The sequence below is a fragment of the Pholis gunnellus genome (genome assembly GCF_910591455.1).
Source record: "Pholis gunnellus genome assembly, chromosome: 7".
NCBI classification, from domain to species: Eukaryota; Metazoa; Chordata; class Actinopteri; order Perciformes; family Pholidae; genus Pholis; species Pholis gunnellus.
The window spans coordinates 2428033-2444416 of NC_136533.1; the positions used below are offsets into that span (position 1 = coordinate 2428033).

Consider the following 16384-nt stretch of genomic DNA (forward strand, 5'->3'; position numbering starts at 1 on the left):
CTGGACTGTGCCTGTGGTGATCAGAAACTAATCAATGATCAATCAGTCAGTCAGAACGGAGCATTAATTCTGGTTTGTGAAGACGGTACTGTGGCTGATAACAAATGAACCTCTTTATTTAACATGTGCAGAGAGAGAGAGCTTATGATTAGCAGATAATATTTAGCCTCTTTGCTCGCTCCCGTCTTTTTAAGTGCTGCAGGGATAAAGTCATTTTGGTAGGCCAACCCAAAACTTAGCGTCGCACTGGTTCCCTCGACAAAAAGCAAATTGGAATTTTCCATCGTTTATACACGAGGCTGGAAGAGCGGGCTAGTCCGCGTGATTAGTAATCTCATTTAGCCACTTCTTAGCAACTGCCCGAAAAGCCAAAAAAATTGTAGTATAAAATATTTAATGACGTTATTAGCTCCGCCCTAAAGCATACTATTTGAAATGGGCACTGAGGTCATGCACACAGACTGTATATAAGAAGTAGACGTAGTCACTGTGACATCATCCATTGGTTTGTGGGACTACCTTTTCAAAGCCTCGAGTTTAGCATTTTGGCCGTCGCCATCTTGGTTCATGGCATCACCATCTCGTTTTTTTGCAACCAGTAGTGACACGAGAGGGTGGAGCCAAGTACTGACAACTCCCAGAACGGACAACACCGCGGCAGAGACCTGTCAATCACTGTGTAGCCCCGTCCTAAAGCATACCCTGCTTTATGGTCTGTTTGACTCTAAATGGACCACATTTAGGTTAAAATGCGCATTGCATTTGTCTGGAAACCTATTAACTAGCTCTACCCTGCAATAAAAGACCAATCTTCATTTCTTTCTTTTGTCTCCTACAAAGATCATGGTGCTTAGCTTCCAGTCTGTTACCGTGATATAGTAGCCATCAAGTGCATGTTTAAGACATTTTTAAAGTGTTATAGTCTTAAAATGAGTCAACTAAAGTTTAGGACGAACTCATGAAACTAATGTTAATGTTCTCGCTAGCTAGAGCTGAATAACTCTGCCAGAAACACTTCAAAATCAACGGTCCCCAGGAGACAAAAAGAAGCTGTTTTTGTCTTTTTCTATCTGAAATAAGACAGGTTTCCCCTGCTCAAAAAATCTCACAAAAAAGAGTTTGAAGCCTTTTGCCCAATTAGTAAACGCAATGCCCCAGTGTTTTCTGTTATTTCTGCATATCAGGATTAATGGCTCGTTGTGTAATATTTGAAAAACACTTTGGGATTTGGGAATTGAAGTTTTCACCGAAATTCCCCGAAAAAATAGAAAGTAAAATAAAGAAAAAGACTTCACAAATTACAAGATCTCAATATGCTGTCACCTGTGTCAGACAGAAAACATACAGTATGTGAGTGAGTACATGTTGATGCTGGAGGGCTGAACATTACATAAAACATGACATGTACATCATTTATCAGAGAGGCACACTCACCCGCTCCGCCGACTGCGCCGTACCGAAGAAGATGGGGATGAAGGCGAGCCAGATGATGCAGGTCGTGTACATAGTAAATCCAATGGGTTTGGCCTCGTTGAAGGTCTCTGGCACGCCACGCGTCTTGATGGCATAAACAGTGCATGTGACCATCAAGAGGATGCTGTATCCCAGCGAGCAGATGAGCGACAGGTCGGAGATGTCACACTTGAGGACGCCGCGAGCGTTTCCGGGATCCTGCGTGCGCTGCTCGCCGTAGTCCACAAAGGTGTGCGGCGGGTCGGCGGCGAACCACACGAGGACACCCAGCAGCTGGACCGAGATGAGCGAGAAGGTGATGACCAGCTGGGAGGCTGGTGAGATGAAGCGCGGTGCCGTCACCGCCGTCTTTCCCTGCTCGAAGATGCGGTGGATGCGGTTGGTCTTGGTGAGCAGCGCGGCGTAGCTGAAGCACATGCCGAGGCCCAGGAATATTCGGCGGAAGGAGCAGACGACCACGTCGGGTGCTGCGATCATGGGGAAGGTGATGACGTAACACAGGAAGATGCCCGTCAACAGCACGTAGCTCATTTCCCGCCCTGAGGCACGAACAATGGGGGTGTCGTTGTAGCGCACGAAGGTGACAATGGCAAAGGTGGTGGCGATGATTCCCAGGACGGAGATAAAGACGGGCAACAGCGCCCACGGCGAGTGCCACTCCAGCTTGATGATGGGGATGGCCTGGCAGCTGGTGCGGTTCTGGTCGGGTCTCTTCTCGTAGGGGCAGAGCTCACAGGTGAACTCGCTGGCCTGGATGTGGTATCCCTCGCAGCGCTCGCAGTGCCAGCAGCACGGGACGCCCTTCACCACCTTCTTCCTCTCGCCGGTCCGGCAGGGCAGGCTGCACACCGAGGCCGGCAGCGAGGAGTCGCCGGTGGTCCACTGCAGGGTCTCCATCTGAAGGAGGAGGGACGAGGAACCAGGCTGGTCAACATTTCTCATCTAACAGATAAACTGACCAAACAGCTCAGCAACATCAGAATTATCATTTAATCACATCTTAGTTTAACCCATAGACTGTATATAAGAAGTGGACATAGTCATCGTGATGTCACACATTGGTTTGTCGACTGTCGTTTTGAAGCCTCGAGTTCGGTATTTTGACGGTCGCCATCTTGACTTTTTGCAACCAGTGAATGGAAGGAAGATGTGTCCTTGTGCAAGACACTAAACCCTAAATTGCTCCCAAAGGCAGTACCTACGGTGTGAATGGTTAGTTAGTCCTGATGGTCAAGCTGGCACCTTGCATGGTAGCCCCTACCGTCAGTGTATGAATGGATGTGAATGGGTGAATGACATGTAGTGTTAAAGCGCTTTGAGTGGTCCGTAGCCTAGAAAGGCGCTTTATAAGTAATCCATTTACTATTTACCATTTTCATCTTGCATAGAATTGGCATTATGACCATCTACATTATTGGACTGTTGAACTCTAACTTTATGTGCCAGATGGTTTGTTACACAGAACCATCTGAGAAGCCGTCATTGGAAAGTGTTTTGGAAAAAGGGCAGGCCCTTTCAATTAATACTTTGCAGGTGATTGGATGAACCATATGTCAATCAAATTCTTAACAAAGTCAGTCAGGAGAAGATCAACACCTTTTCCATCGAGCAAAGCCTTTAATACTCCCCAGTTCTGATATATCTGATGCTATGGCAGGAGCGTCGTTGATTGGCCCACTGCGGTTGGGACAGAGTGGTTTGGCCGCATTACTTGACAAGATGGGTTTCACGAGAATCCAGCTGCCGTGCAAGGTTAGTTAAAATGATCACCATCATCACTTTAATGATGACTTGTTTCCCTCTGGTTGACAGATGCTGACAATGTAAGACAGATTGAGCTCATTGGTCCTTACATCTAGATGCAGCTGATTGGTCCAGTGTCCGATGACCTTGTACTCTGCTGTCGACCTGTTGTTGATCTGATACTGGAAGATGTCGTAGCGTCCGGGAGCGTCGCCGTTCTCGTTGAAGGTGACGGGAGTCCCTGCACTTCCTGCCAAAAACACAAAGACAAGAACAGATTCTTGGCTCAGACGTAGTTGACAAACATTTATTTTAGGCGTCTCTGCTCGCTGGGACAGCCATTTTACACAATTGTGTTGTAATCATGTGATCAAGCTTGTGAGCATTAGTTTGTTGATGCTAGACTGCTCGTCTGCTGCTCTTACATTAATCTTAGATCACTCGTTGAGAAATGTAACTTTGGGTCACTTGTCTGAATCTCAGCTTACTGATTGTCTCCTGGTCATGGCACTCAAAGTGCTCCTTCTAAAGTTTCAAGAAAACACGAGATGCAAGACAAACAGTTATCCTCAACAATGGAGGTTGGGGATGAAATGTGCCAAGGTGTGGTGATTGAATCAAACCTCCAACTCTGAGATTAACAGCTGACCTGCTTTACCACGTAAGATAAATTCACCCTTGCTTGATTTTTCTCATCATGACTGAATCTGTTCTTATAACATGAAACCAAACTGACCACAGTCACTGCTTTCAGTTCAGGACAGATGAGGCCGGTGTGGTTTTGAACATCATATTGGTTTTGTTGCCGTCTGTTTTGTCTTTTAAAGCAGTCAGCTGTTATTTTCTCTCAGGTTTTTTCTGCAGGTTTGAGTCATCTTATCACAATTTCCTCGCCAGCTCGTCACCAGAGCAACCAGACAAACGTCTTGTTGCAATATTGTCTAAATCCTTCCTGCCAAGTTAAAAGCTCATGTTGACTAACGCTGTTCACACTACGCCTGCCGATTATTTTTATTTTAATCATCTGAAACTTCAGACCGACTCAAATGTTCTGCTTTCCATTGTAATTTCTCCTGAGCAGTGATGTAAAAGCTGCCACATACTGTGTACAATAATATTCTGAGCTTGTATACAATTATATTATCCTGTAAAGTGATTTGTCACATCTTCACTGCCTTTACGATGCATTATGCTTTTATTCTGTTTAATTCACGAGTCTACAAGTGATAACAAACGCTCAAGTGTTAACAAACATAATTTTCATTCTTTACAGATTTTGATTGATACATGTATGGACTTTTAAGATTGTTGACATGAATTCACATGAATTTTGTGTGATAATTTTAGTTTAATGTATAAATTGAAGAGCTCAGCACAGATATGAGAGAAAAATGAATTTCCCTCATAGTATTCAATATAATAATCTGGAATGGTTAAACTACTTTGGGGCAAATTCACGAGGAAATGAATGCGGACATGGATGGCACCATGAATAGCGGATCATTGAAAAACTTCTATCTACCCCGTCTCAAGGTACGATTCACAAAATAAAATCATGCAAATGTATAGTCCAAAAACCGCCACAAATGTTTGCAGCTGAATGAAATTCACACTTTCCATCTAATTGCTATTATCCATGTGACAAAGTATAAATGTGCTCGAGGCCATACACTCCTCTGCACCGCAGAGCACACATATTCTGTTGGGTGAAAGAAATACATCAATGCAGACAACATCAATTACATTCTCTTATTTCAAGGTTTTTTAAGAAACTTGAGATTTCTTTTTTGGATTATTTAATACCTGCCAACATCCCACGGCAGCAGAAACAGTGGAAGTGTTTCTTCCCTTAAAGAGAAGCACAGCAGCATAACTTCATTGATTCGATCAATCTTGTTTATTTTCTCATGTATTTTCAAAAATGACGTGTAGAGGATCCTAATTCATTTATTTTTCATGGCACAGCTGTCATCACGTCCTGACGCTGCATCCCAAAATAAACGACAGCCTTTACAAATGTGCTGCAGTTACCCTCAACTCTCAGAATACGCTTATCATTTCACTGTAACTGCATCTGGCAATTAGAGCTGATCTTTGTGAATTGGACTGTTTTTGCAATTTGCACAGAAAGGGTCCAATTTTGCTTCAAATGTCTGCATATTATTTTATTTATACGTATAAATAGCAAAGGAGCACCAAGACAATTTGCTCCGCAAGATTTTAACAGAAATAAATGAATTAGGATTTTCTTTTAAATAAAAGATGAAAATAATGAGCATCAGTGAGACTGACAGTCTAAAATGTACATTTCATGCAAATCTAGATGGGAATCAGATTTTTCTTTAGACAAGTTTTAGAAAACACAAAGATGTACAAAAACTGATTTTTGCAAAAAAATGTTTTTGTGTTAAATCAGATTCAAATTGAAGCTGCAGAGACGTGCAGAACCCTGTAACTAACCTGAACCAAACTGTTTAAATAACTTTTGAAGAGACATGTAAGTGCTCAGAACATTTCACATATACATCAAAAACCAAAAAACTGAATGTATCTGCTAAATCTTTCTTGAAGACATTTGTGCGTCTTCGCAAGAGCTCAAAAAAGCGAAATAACAAAAGTGTAATACAGTACATCCGAGAAGCATTTAAGACGGCTTGAAATCCGATTGTTAAGCCCTTATTCTTTTTTAGAGGGGGACAGGAAACCTGAAGATTAGAGATTGTGATTGATGGAGAGGATTGAGATGCAGCTCAGCAACATGTGTCAAGTTGTTCAAGTCATGAATCATAAATGATAATTAATTAATTAGGGCTTGGAACATCGTGAATGATGTATACGATGGTCTTTCCCATGCTCCGTTACGTCTCATAAACTGTTGCAGCAATTTTTGGGTCGATGCCATTTGTATCACAGATATGGTGCTAAATTGAACAATGTTTGACCACGAGAGAATTGATGAAAGGACCTTGGGGAAGACTATAGAAGAACCCATGCTCTAAAAACTTTTGACATTTTGAGATTTCTGCAAGAATTGCATTTTTTGCCAAACGGTTGGCGAGCACTTCTGTTCTGGAAACTGTTCAGGAATCCCTTTTATTTTCAATATTCTTAGAGAAGCCACTCACAAAGTTTCATGAGGCTGTGATTATCCTAGAGGTCACAACAGGTCATTTTAGACAGGGACTACACACATGAATACAAATGGACTCATTGGATCCACGAGAGCCTCAGCTTTCCATTCATACCCAAGTTATGCAACTCCAACACCGTTTAGGGACCCTAGTATGCAGAAATATTTAAATATGCCATTTTAAGAAGAGGCAAAAATAACAGCATGCAAAAAAAACTGCATGGGATTAGCATAAAGTGGGCATGTGTGTAAAAAGGAGACTCATGGGAACTTTCACTTTAGCTTGAAGACCGAGTCTGCTGCAACATTTTAAAGACGGATCCTGCAGGTCTCAGGGTTGAGGAGATGGTTTGAAACGCATTATATGATCTGTTTATCGTCTGTTTCTTCATTCAGTAGTGTTTTCACTTGTTTCACGTTGCAAAGAACACAGACGTTCACTTAATCCTCCTAAACTTGATGTTTTGTTTTCAGATTCAGCCTCGGTTTTAATTTTTCTTCCAGCTGCTGTTGTTTCACGGTATTGTGTTGTTCTGGTACAGTAGTGCTGCGCTCCTCCCTGCGGGGCGAATTCAACAGCGGGGACGGCAGAGTCTCGAACTGGAAGCGGATTAGTTTTGGAGTCGTTGAAGCCGAGAGGAAGAGAAGCAGATTGAAGCTAAAGAGCCGAACAACAACTAAAGGGAAACAGATTTATAATGAAGTGAGTGGGCGCCGGTTTGATTCTTTCCTGCCCTGATTTAGTTCTTTAACACGAATCAAAGCATCACAAATCACGTAAGCGTGGCGATGAGTCACCAAAACTCGCCTCAGGATGGTGAACTCCCCCCCCCATCCATCCTCAACACCACCTCGTCCTCTCTATTCCCCCCACTTCACTTCCCTTCATTTCACTCCAGAGAATCTGTGTTGATGCAAAATGAACGTCCTCGCTCTACATGATTTCCACACACAGTAATCATGGTAACTCTGCGGTGACACATGGTTCAGCTTTGAGACACAAACAAACAGTCTGTTGTGTAGAATGAACTAGAATTAAAGCTGGTTGTTTACAGTTTACATTAATGTCTCTCCAAAATGTCATCACTTCATCATTTTATCTTATTAGTTATTTCTGTGAAATTGTCATATTTGGCTCATTAATTCTTGAGTTATGTTAAAAAACGTGTTTTTAGACCCACCGGTTCACCTCGACCTCCTTCTTAAGCGGAGTTTGCCGCCCTTTATACTTCCTGGTTTACCATTACGTAGATTTCATACGAATTGATTTTGTGGGATATACATAGCGTTTTTGTAGCTAGAGCTACTAACCAGGTGGCAATCTACTGTTCTGTAGAGTGAAGCCAATGCTGAAGTCTTAAAGCTGCATTCTCTCTAATGTCCACCAGGGGGCGACTCCTCTGGTTGTATAGAAGTCTATGAGAAAATGACTCTACTTCTCTCTTGATTTATTACCTCAGTAAACATTGTAAACATGAGTTTATGGTCTCAATCTCTAGTTTCAAGACTATGTCCACTTCTTATATACGGTTTATGGTAAAACAGTGTATGAGAACAGCCTCGATAGTGACAGTATGTTCCAATATCTCAAAGCACTTAAAAGAATGTCGTCTTCTGTTACAGACAAATACTTGTTTTCGACCATCCCTTGAGATTTAAACCACCGTGATTTAAACCGTGTTGAGGGAAGTTCTGACTGGCTGTGAACTTTATTTTCCAGACTGTCGATACATGCTTTGTCACAGCTGCAGTCTGTCATCAAGTCAGTGCAGAAAGAGACGTGACGCTCCATTAATCCACCTATTTTCGACCCGAATGGATCCGACAGCAGCAGCAACAGCTCTTCCTCACCGCGCTGACAGGAAGTGTGTGTCGCCCAGAAACACAGCGAAGCGAGAGCCTCAGAGTTTCATTGAACCGATCCTTTCGGTATCGATTGTTTCCGGGAGACCTTGGCGGGTGGCGTGGGCGGTCAGAGCTGCAGCTCGTCCATTCATCCGTGTGATAATACGCTCTCGCTCTGCATCCTCAGCTTATTCAGGTTCCTTCATTCAGCTGTTTTGTTTGATTTCAGCCCCACTAAAGTTTTGATCATTTTTGATTCAACACCCTGATGTTATTGTGCGCCATTCCCTTCAGATGTCTTGATCTCTCACATGAATAAAAGACAGATTTATTTATTTATTCATTCGAGCTCGCAAATCTGAAGAAATATCTGCTCTTTACCAAGTTGTTGCCATGGCAGAATTCTAATCATGTCACAACACAGTCGGTGGCTGCTGATTTTGTGATATCTAATACCTTGAAATCATGTTTCAGCTTTTCAGAAAGAGTGATGAAATGAACCCTCCTAAAGAAACAGAGAACTGAAAGCTTTGCAAACAGACGGTAACCTGGAGGTTTTGTGGGTTTTTTGCAAAAAAAATCCCTAGAAGTCGTTAGAAGTCACTAAAAGTCATGATAGATGAATGACTTCATGTAATGATTTGCATATATATATATATATATATATATATATATATATATATATATATATATATATCAAACAAAATGCAGCTAAGCTTAAAGAACTTTCTTTGTACGATTAATTCGCACGTTGTTTGATGAGTAGTTTCACAGAAAGTAATTTCTTTTTGGAACGAGGTCGATCTTCCTGAGGTTTGATATCAACCAATCACGTTTTGTTGAACGGACATAATCGAAACTATGATGTACAGCAACACTGAGGCTCCGCAGTCTGAACCGTACGGCATCGCATCCACTCCTTGCATTCTCACCTTTCACATTAACAGCCCTGGACATAATAGCCGAGGCTGTACAACAGTTTACCTCATAAGGTTTTAACGAAGCCTGAGAAACCGAACCACACTGAATATAGAAAACACTTGAATAAACCTGTAAACTCCGAGCAACAGTCTTTAGAAAGCAAGATATTTCATTTAGAACAAAAAGGAAAGGAGAGGGAGAACTACTCCTTTAATCTCGAGGTGCAGAAACAAAACCGCTGAGCTCTCTCTGGTTGTTTCCTCTTCCGGCTTTGTTCAGCGGTTTGTGAAAAAGCTGCATATTTGAAGTGAAGTCCTAGCGGGAGATGAGCTCTTCTCATATTCATCACTTCACTCACCTACAGTATCTGCCCCCCCTCCTCCCCCCTCCTCCCCCCACCACTGATCCGACTGTAAAGGGTTTCTCCTCCTGCAGCTCCACAGGGTCAGTCACGCTGCATCCCTGTTAAAAACGGCAACAACAAGCTTTTATCGCCTCTTAGTAAGCATCTGCTGTCCAAATGAATCAGGGGGGAATCTCTCCGACGTCCCCCCCCCCCCCCCCCCCCATGCCTCGCTCTGCCGATCGTATTCAACCAGGACATTACAATGGGGGCCGGCTTTAGAGCAGGCGAGCGCTAACATTAGCACAAGCGTCTCGATTGGCCTCCCGACGCTCCTCTAAAAATAAGCACACGGGCGAGGAGAGCATGGGTGAGTTGGTGATCAGCCCCCGGGCCCGCCGCCGCTTCGTCCTGGATTTCGTCCGTTGCTTTTCATACATGGAATTATGGGTAACCCCGCTGCACCCGCGTTCAGAGAAGTGAAGCATAAAAAAGACAGAGAAGCAGCTCGAGTTTGATTTATGTCAGCGTTTGATGTATGTGAAGGGTCAACCGAGCATGCTGTTCACAGATTCAAGCAGGAGAAAGCCCCAAAAGCAGCGTGACGCATGTGTGTGTGTGTGTGTGTGAGGGGAGGGGGGGGGGGGGGGGGGGGGCCTTAATAGGCTCAATCAGGCACAAACCACATGAGCCACATGCTGCTGAGCCAGGATTTGGTCGTGATGCACGTGTGCTGCTGCAGAAGCTGCGACCTGGAGCTTCACAGAGGAGATGTTCTCCGAGGCTGCAGTTCAACTCGCTAACACGTCTTCAGTTCAGAGTCGAGTCCTTAGAATTAAAGAATGAAGCTGATCTTTGGTACCCAGAGTGAAGATGAGAACTCTTGGCACCTTATGGAGTAGTAGTTCCTCAAAGAAACCGATAATAGGAAGGTTTATGTACTTAATAAATTGATGTTTCAGCAATAAGCTCTTGCTCCTCCCTCATTACCACCACTGAGGTGCCCTTGAGCAAGGCACTTAACCCCGATATGCTCCAGTGGAGGTAAGATTTGCCGTTGTTATTTCTACCTCAGCAAATGTGTAATTTTCAGATAAGATAATCTTTTGTAGTCCTACAGCGGGGACATTTGCAGGATTACAGCAGCAAAGTGGAAAATATCGGATTGAGTGGTTGGATGCACATTATTATAAAGTGTTTATATTGCAAATACATACATTGATATTAATACTGATATTGCACATGAATGAATGAATGAGTAATTTGCCGGATTTTTGTATGGTAAGTTTAAGTTTTTATAAATTCCTAATCTAGAATGATTTATTTCTGTGATTTGTACATTGGGATATTAAATATAGGTTTATAATTATGTAGGCTATAATAAAGAGTGTTATTGCCTGTCAGTTACTTATGTCAATTTTGAAAATAGGTTGGAGGCATGGACGGATTAGTGAACGGGCCTCCGGGGCACAGACCCAAGGGCCAACAGTGTCAGGGGCCTTCACCTCCAAAATATCATTTAAAGAGAAACATGACTCAATAAGAAACTACAGCAATACAACACTCCAAACGAACTACAGACATCACAAAGAGACTTGCAAAGACTAGGAAAAGGTCCCAAACAATCACAAAGAGACACGAGGGAGAGATGACACAAACAACTAGAAAGAGATGCAAAACAACAAAAAGGGGTAAACCAACCACAAAGGGGCACACATATACTAAAAAGAGACACAAAACAACTGCAAAAAGATCCAAAATGACCACAATTAGACACAAACCAATGACAAAGAGGTGCAACAATGACAATGACAAAAAACAACCATAAACAGACACACAATGCCTACAAAAGACCAAAACAACGACAAAGACACAAAACGACAACAAAAAAGTGGCTAAACAACTATAACGTCTGTGTGTCTTGCTCCAATGTAGGAGAGGCTTTTGCATGTGCGTGTCGAGAGGCCCATTGTCTCATAAGCCAGGAAGTAAAACATTAAGACAGTTTTACAGACAAGCAACATGTCACAGAGCCTGTTCACTGATGTACGGAGCAGGTGAGGACATTTTCATCAGGAAACAGTGAATCAATCTGATGTTTGCTTGTTCGCATCGTGAGAAGCCTTCCAGTTAATAGGTGTACCTCCTCCTTACCGGAATAATTAATGTTACTATATTTGCAACACATACTACACATCACATACTTGTTTGCAGTTTTATTTTTGTTTCCATTTCACCTACAGTTTCTTGGAAGCCATTGATTTCCATTAACTTCTGTAAGTGTTACCAAGCAACAGTGATGCAACTTTGAACTTCTCTGTCTTTGAGACCGCATTAGTTCTGTCAAAGTGATATATTACACAACTAAAGCAAGTTCTGTGTCTAAAACCGGTAGAAGACAACTGGGAGATAAGAGACCCGGAAGTTCCCACTGGTCCTCACAAAGACACAAGAACAGGAACACACACACACACACACATCATTTCCTGAATGTGCTTTATTGTCCTGAATTCCTTCTTAATAAGATTCCTCCTCTGGGCTTTAATCTGAAAGATGACTGACTAATCTTCGCCTCTGTGACAGGTTTCCTGTCTCTGCCTCCGTTTGCCTTTAATTCACAGAACGAGGCGACTAACTGTTTAATGTCTAAAAAACACGGCGTGCGGCGCCTCAACGCTGACTTTAACTGTGCACAGATTTACAGTTTCAGGCCGGTGGGTGAAACCCACCACGGATTCAATGTTTAATGTGTCTCTTCCTCCTCCTGCAGAAATAACATCCAGCAACTCCTCACATCCATCAGAGAGATGAATCCCTGAGAGCTCAACACATCAGCCACAGAATCGGCTCAATCTCCTCTTTCTTCGTTTTGTCCGTGTCCTAGAACTCTCTGTGCTGAGCAGGTGGAAAGAAAAATTATTCAAATGTTTCAATTTATCCCCCGTGTGCAGGTAGGAGGCTGGGAGGAGGAAGAGGAGTTGTAGACATACGGGGCTATAAGGAGGAGAAGATCTCCAATCTCAAGTATTATAATTTAGGGGAATTCACGGTGGAGTGGAAGCTACCGGAAAAGATTTCACCAGAACTGATGTGTGCAGACACGCAGTGACGCGGTGACGTCTTCAAATGTCTCGTTTTGTTCGACCAACAGTCCAAAAGCTCAAAATATTGTGTTTGAAAATGATTTTAAAGACGGATAAAAGTGGTGGGAAAAAAAATCACATTTAAGAAGCTGCAAATGTTTGAAAAGTGTCTCGAAATGATTCAGCGATCATCAAAATAGTTGCAGATTAAATTTCTGCTAATCAACGAGTATCAAATAAGTACCTTACATAAGTATAAACTGAAGGTACTTTATTTGAGTTTATCCATTTATGCTACTTTATACTTCTCCTCCACTACATCTCAGAGGTACATATTGTACTTTTTACTGCACTACATCTCAGAGGTACATATTGTACTTTTTACTGCACTACATCTCAGAAGTACATATTGTACTTTTTACTTTACTACATCTCAGAGGTACATATTGTACTTTTTACTGCACTACATCTCAGAGGTACATATTGTACTTTTTACTGCACTACATCTCAGAGGTACATATTGTACTTTTTACTGCACTACATCTCAGAAGTACATATTGTACTTTTTACTTTACTACATCTCAGAGGTACATATTGTACTTTTTACTGCACTACATCTCAGAAGTACATATTGTACTTTTTACTGCACTACATCTCAGAGGTACATATTGTACTTTTTACTTTACTACATCTCAGAGGTACATATTGTACTTTTTACTGCACTACATCTCAGAAGTACATATTGTACTTTTTACTTTACTACATCTCAGAGGTACATATTGTACTTTTTACTACAGTTGTCTGACAGCTTTAGTTTCCTCTCAAATGACAGTTTTTCATCTCCTTCCTGTTCAGGTAAAACCACGTAACTCCAGATGTGTTGATGTTGAATGTTTGTGATAAACTACTTTTCATACATTTTTCCGATAATACTTAAATACTTTTACTCAAGTAATATATGTATTGTTCATAAATGAGCCATTCTGCTAATAACAATGTACTTTAACTTCAGTAAGACTTTTGAATACAGGACTTTAACTTCGTCTACTTTTACTTAAAGTGGAAAGCTGGAAAAAGAATTCTGAAGAAAAAAAACAAATTAGAAAAGAGTTAAAAATGTTTGTTCCAGTTTAAGTCTCAGCTGCTGAATCCATCATGATTTAGTTTCCTTTGACGGTTATTTGCCTTTTACTTTTTGATATTTCTCTATGCGTCATTTGTTATGAATTATTCACTGACTTTATGCTCTTTTGTGAGGGAGTCGACGGTTATATTATGTGATCGTGTTGATAAATTAAATGGTATTAACGAACACACTCACCTTGAAAAAGAAAAGAAAAAGTCACATTTCATCTTTGTCTGAAACGTGTTTTTTTGTTGTCTTTATCACTTTAAATGAGAAAAATTCTCCGACCAACGTCGTCAAAAGAAAGAAGACGTCCTTGGCGATGAATGCCACCGTTCAGAAGCCAGAGTGGGAAGATGAGCTCCAGCAAAGCTTTTGTGAAACCTGCAGACGGCGTTGATTCAACCAGAGAGGGAAGATTCACCTCACATGTTCGAACATAGACAAACCAATGAAATCATGAATTATCCTTTTTATTCTATATTCCAATGAATCCAACGTATCCTCGTGCAACGTGTTCTCTTGTTTCGTAGGAAATTGCGGTAAGATATCATACGACTCGTTGTATAACGGATAATGTTGATCAGGAATGAGTGATGGAATATCGTGAGAGTAATTAAGGAAACTGAACTTGCAGGAACCGCACCCCCTCCCAAAAAAGAAAAGTGACCGTAAACCAGAGATGAGTCTTGCAGGCTTGTTGATAGACCTACAGCAGGTAAGTGACAATTTGTGATTATTAAAGTTGTGAAAGCAACGAATCATCAGACTGCAGCAGCTCCCACTGAGCTGAGAATAATGGAGGGGAAAAAAACTAAAACAGGAGGACATAAAAACCCGGCGACCATATTTGGTGTTTAATAACGAGCGGGAGGATTCCCTGATGAGGGCGTCAGCATTCACACGTCCTGCTGACGAGAGCCTTCAATCCGCTAGGAGATCGGCCGCAATGATGAGGAAGAAAGATGGCGAGGAATGAAGGAAATGAACAACAGAAGGAGGGAAGTCTTCCTGACGAAGTTCGGGACAACTAATAATGTTTTTTCTCGTCTTCTCTCACATCTTCCTCCTGCGATTGCTGGTCTTTTTATCTCTCGTGCTTCAGCGTCACACTGTTCCATCAGAGAAACCTCATGACCGAAGTAAACCGCTTCCTCGTTCCCGGGTTGATTATATAACATCGGCAATCTTGGACTTTCGAGTCTCGACTCACGAAAATGCGGAAATATTTGTCAGAAAAGTGCTGAGACGCAGAGAACTTGTTTGAGGTGTCGACTGTGGAGGCGGTGATGATTCAAACTCACAGCAAACCAAATGGCTCCATCACAAGTTACACAGACTTGCTTTAAGAAATGTACCAACATCAAAATGTTCTTAATTCAACTCTGATTTGGCAATTTAGGTGATGCATCACATATTTGTGTGGTTGGGGGGGATTGAAACAGCTTCTTTATATAGAATGTAAAAGTTTTGTTCATCCAGGGAGACTTCACTGAGAGCACTGTTGATGGTTTTGGTTTTCCTGAAAGTGTTGATCACACTTGAAGCTGTCTGGTACAAACAGTTGATCTGTTGGCCACTGAGCTGCTCCACATGTAGTCTTTATCTCTAACGATGTTGTTTGTTTGTGAAAATAACAGTCCTGATGCATTTTACACCGGACCTATGAGTGGGGAAGTTTTCAGAATGCGTAAAGTTACTGTGAGGAGCTTTTAACTGGTTATGAAACAACGTAATGCTGATGCCTCGATATGACTTTCAGAAGTAAATAAGACCATCAGAGAGAAGGTTGTCTGTTTCTATATAGTTATTCAGAAAGTTTGAGAAAAATAAACTATTTTTTTCTACATTGAAGCATTAAATATAATCTAGTAGAAACCTGAAGTACGAACCTGAAGATGTCGCCTTTAAAATAGCTTAAGTTCAGAGTTTGAAGACGTTGGAAACTGTGGGATTATGAAGTCTGTTGTGTTCATTTTTAAAGTTGGAGAAGCGCCCCGGCCCAACGGTCGCATTAAAATAAATGTTAATGAGTTGAGAAACACGACACATGGTGAATGAATAATGACACAGCTCCTACCGTTGAAGCCGACGGCGCGGATGTGGGCCAGCAGCTCCTTGCCGTCGATGTTGGCCATGCGGGGGCAGAGGCCCGGGTATCCGGCGCAGAGCTCGCGGTGCATGTGGTGCAGAGCGTGGGCCATGGCGTACACAGCGTCCATCACAAACTGAACCTTCCCTTCCTGCTCGTAGGTGGAGTCACGGCCGACTTTCTCCAACCCTGGAACAGAGACAAGAGAGGCGTCAGCTGATCGGTCACTGAAATGATCAAACGCAATAAAAAACCACACGAAGGGATCGTCGAGCGATACGACGGCAAACTCCAGAACATGTGCTTTGTACTGTTTCAAATGTCAAGAATGCAGATGATGAAGATCATGTGATACGATAGAAAGACACCAGTAAGGTCTTTATAAAAAGAAAAAAAGGTTCAGTTTTTAGATTAATGCATTTTATTCCGTTTTCAGATACAACAATCAAAATCTGGAAAGAAAATGTGATTGTTAGCGAGAGTTATGAACAATTTAGGACCGACACAAAAATCGATACTCATCTAATTACCTTGTAGGTACTTTTAGCCCCGTCCCATTCCTGTTTGTTTAATTTCATCCAAACCTCAACATCATCATCATCATCATCATCATCATCATCATCATCAT

At 41.9% G+C, this 16384-nt stretch overlaps 2 protein-coding genes across 2 annotated transcripts in view; one reads left to right on the forward strand and one right to left on the reverse strand.

Moving 5' to 3' along the window:
• Positions 1 to 16384, forward strand: part of LOC306698478 (E3 ubiquitin-protein ligase TRIM21-like) — a 281779-nt gene that overhangs the window by 112575 nt on the left and 152820 nt on the right. The gene's annotated exons all lie outside the window — the stretch shown is intronic.
• The window catches only part of LOC306698472 (metabotropic glutamate receptor 8-like), a gene marked incomplete at its 3' end in the record, with an annotated part of 98747 nt that overhangs the window by 17513 nt on the left and 64850 nt on the right, over positions 1 to 16384 (reverse strand). Inside the window, exons 6-8 of the mRNA XM_079162778.1 lie at positions 15745 to 15945; positions 3327 to 3466; positions 1435 to 2370 (exon numbers count right to left, since the gene is read on the reverse strand). Of these exons, the coding sequence (XP_079018904.1) occupies positions 1435 to 2370; positions 3327 to 3466; positions 15745 to 15945 (1277 nt within the window). The remainder of the gene's footprint in view (positions 1 to 1434; positions 2371 to 3326; positions 3467 to 15744; positions 15946 to 16384) is intronic.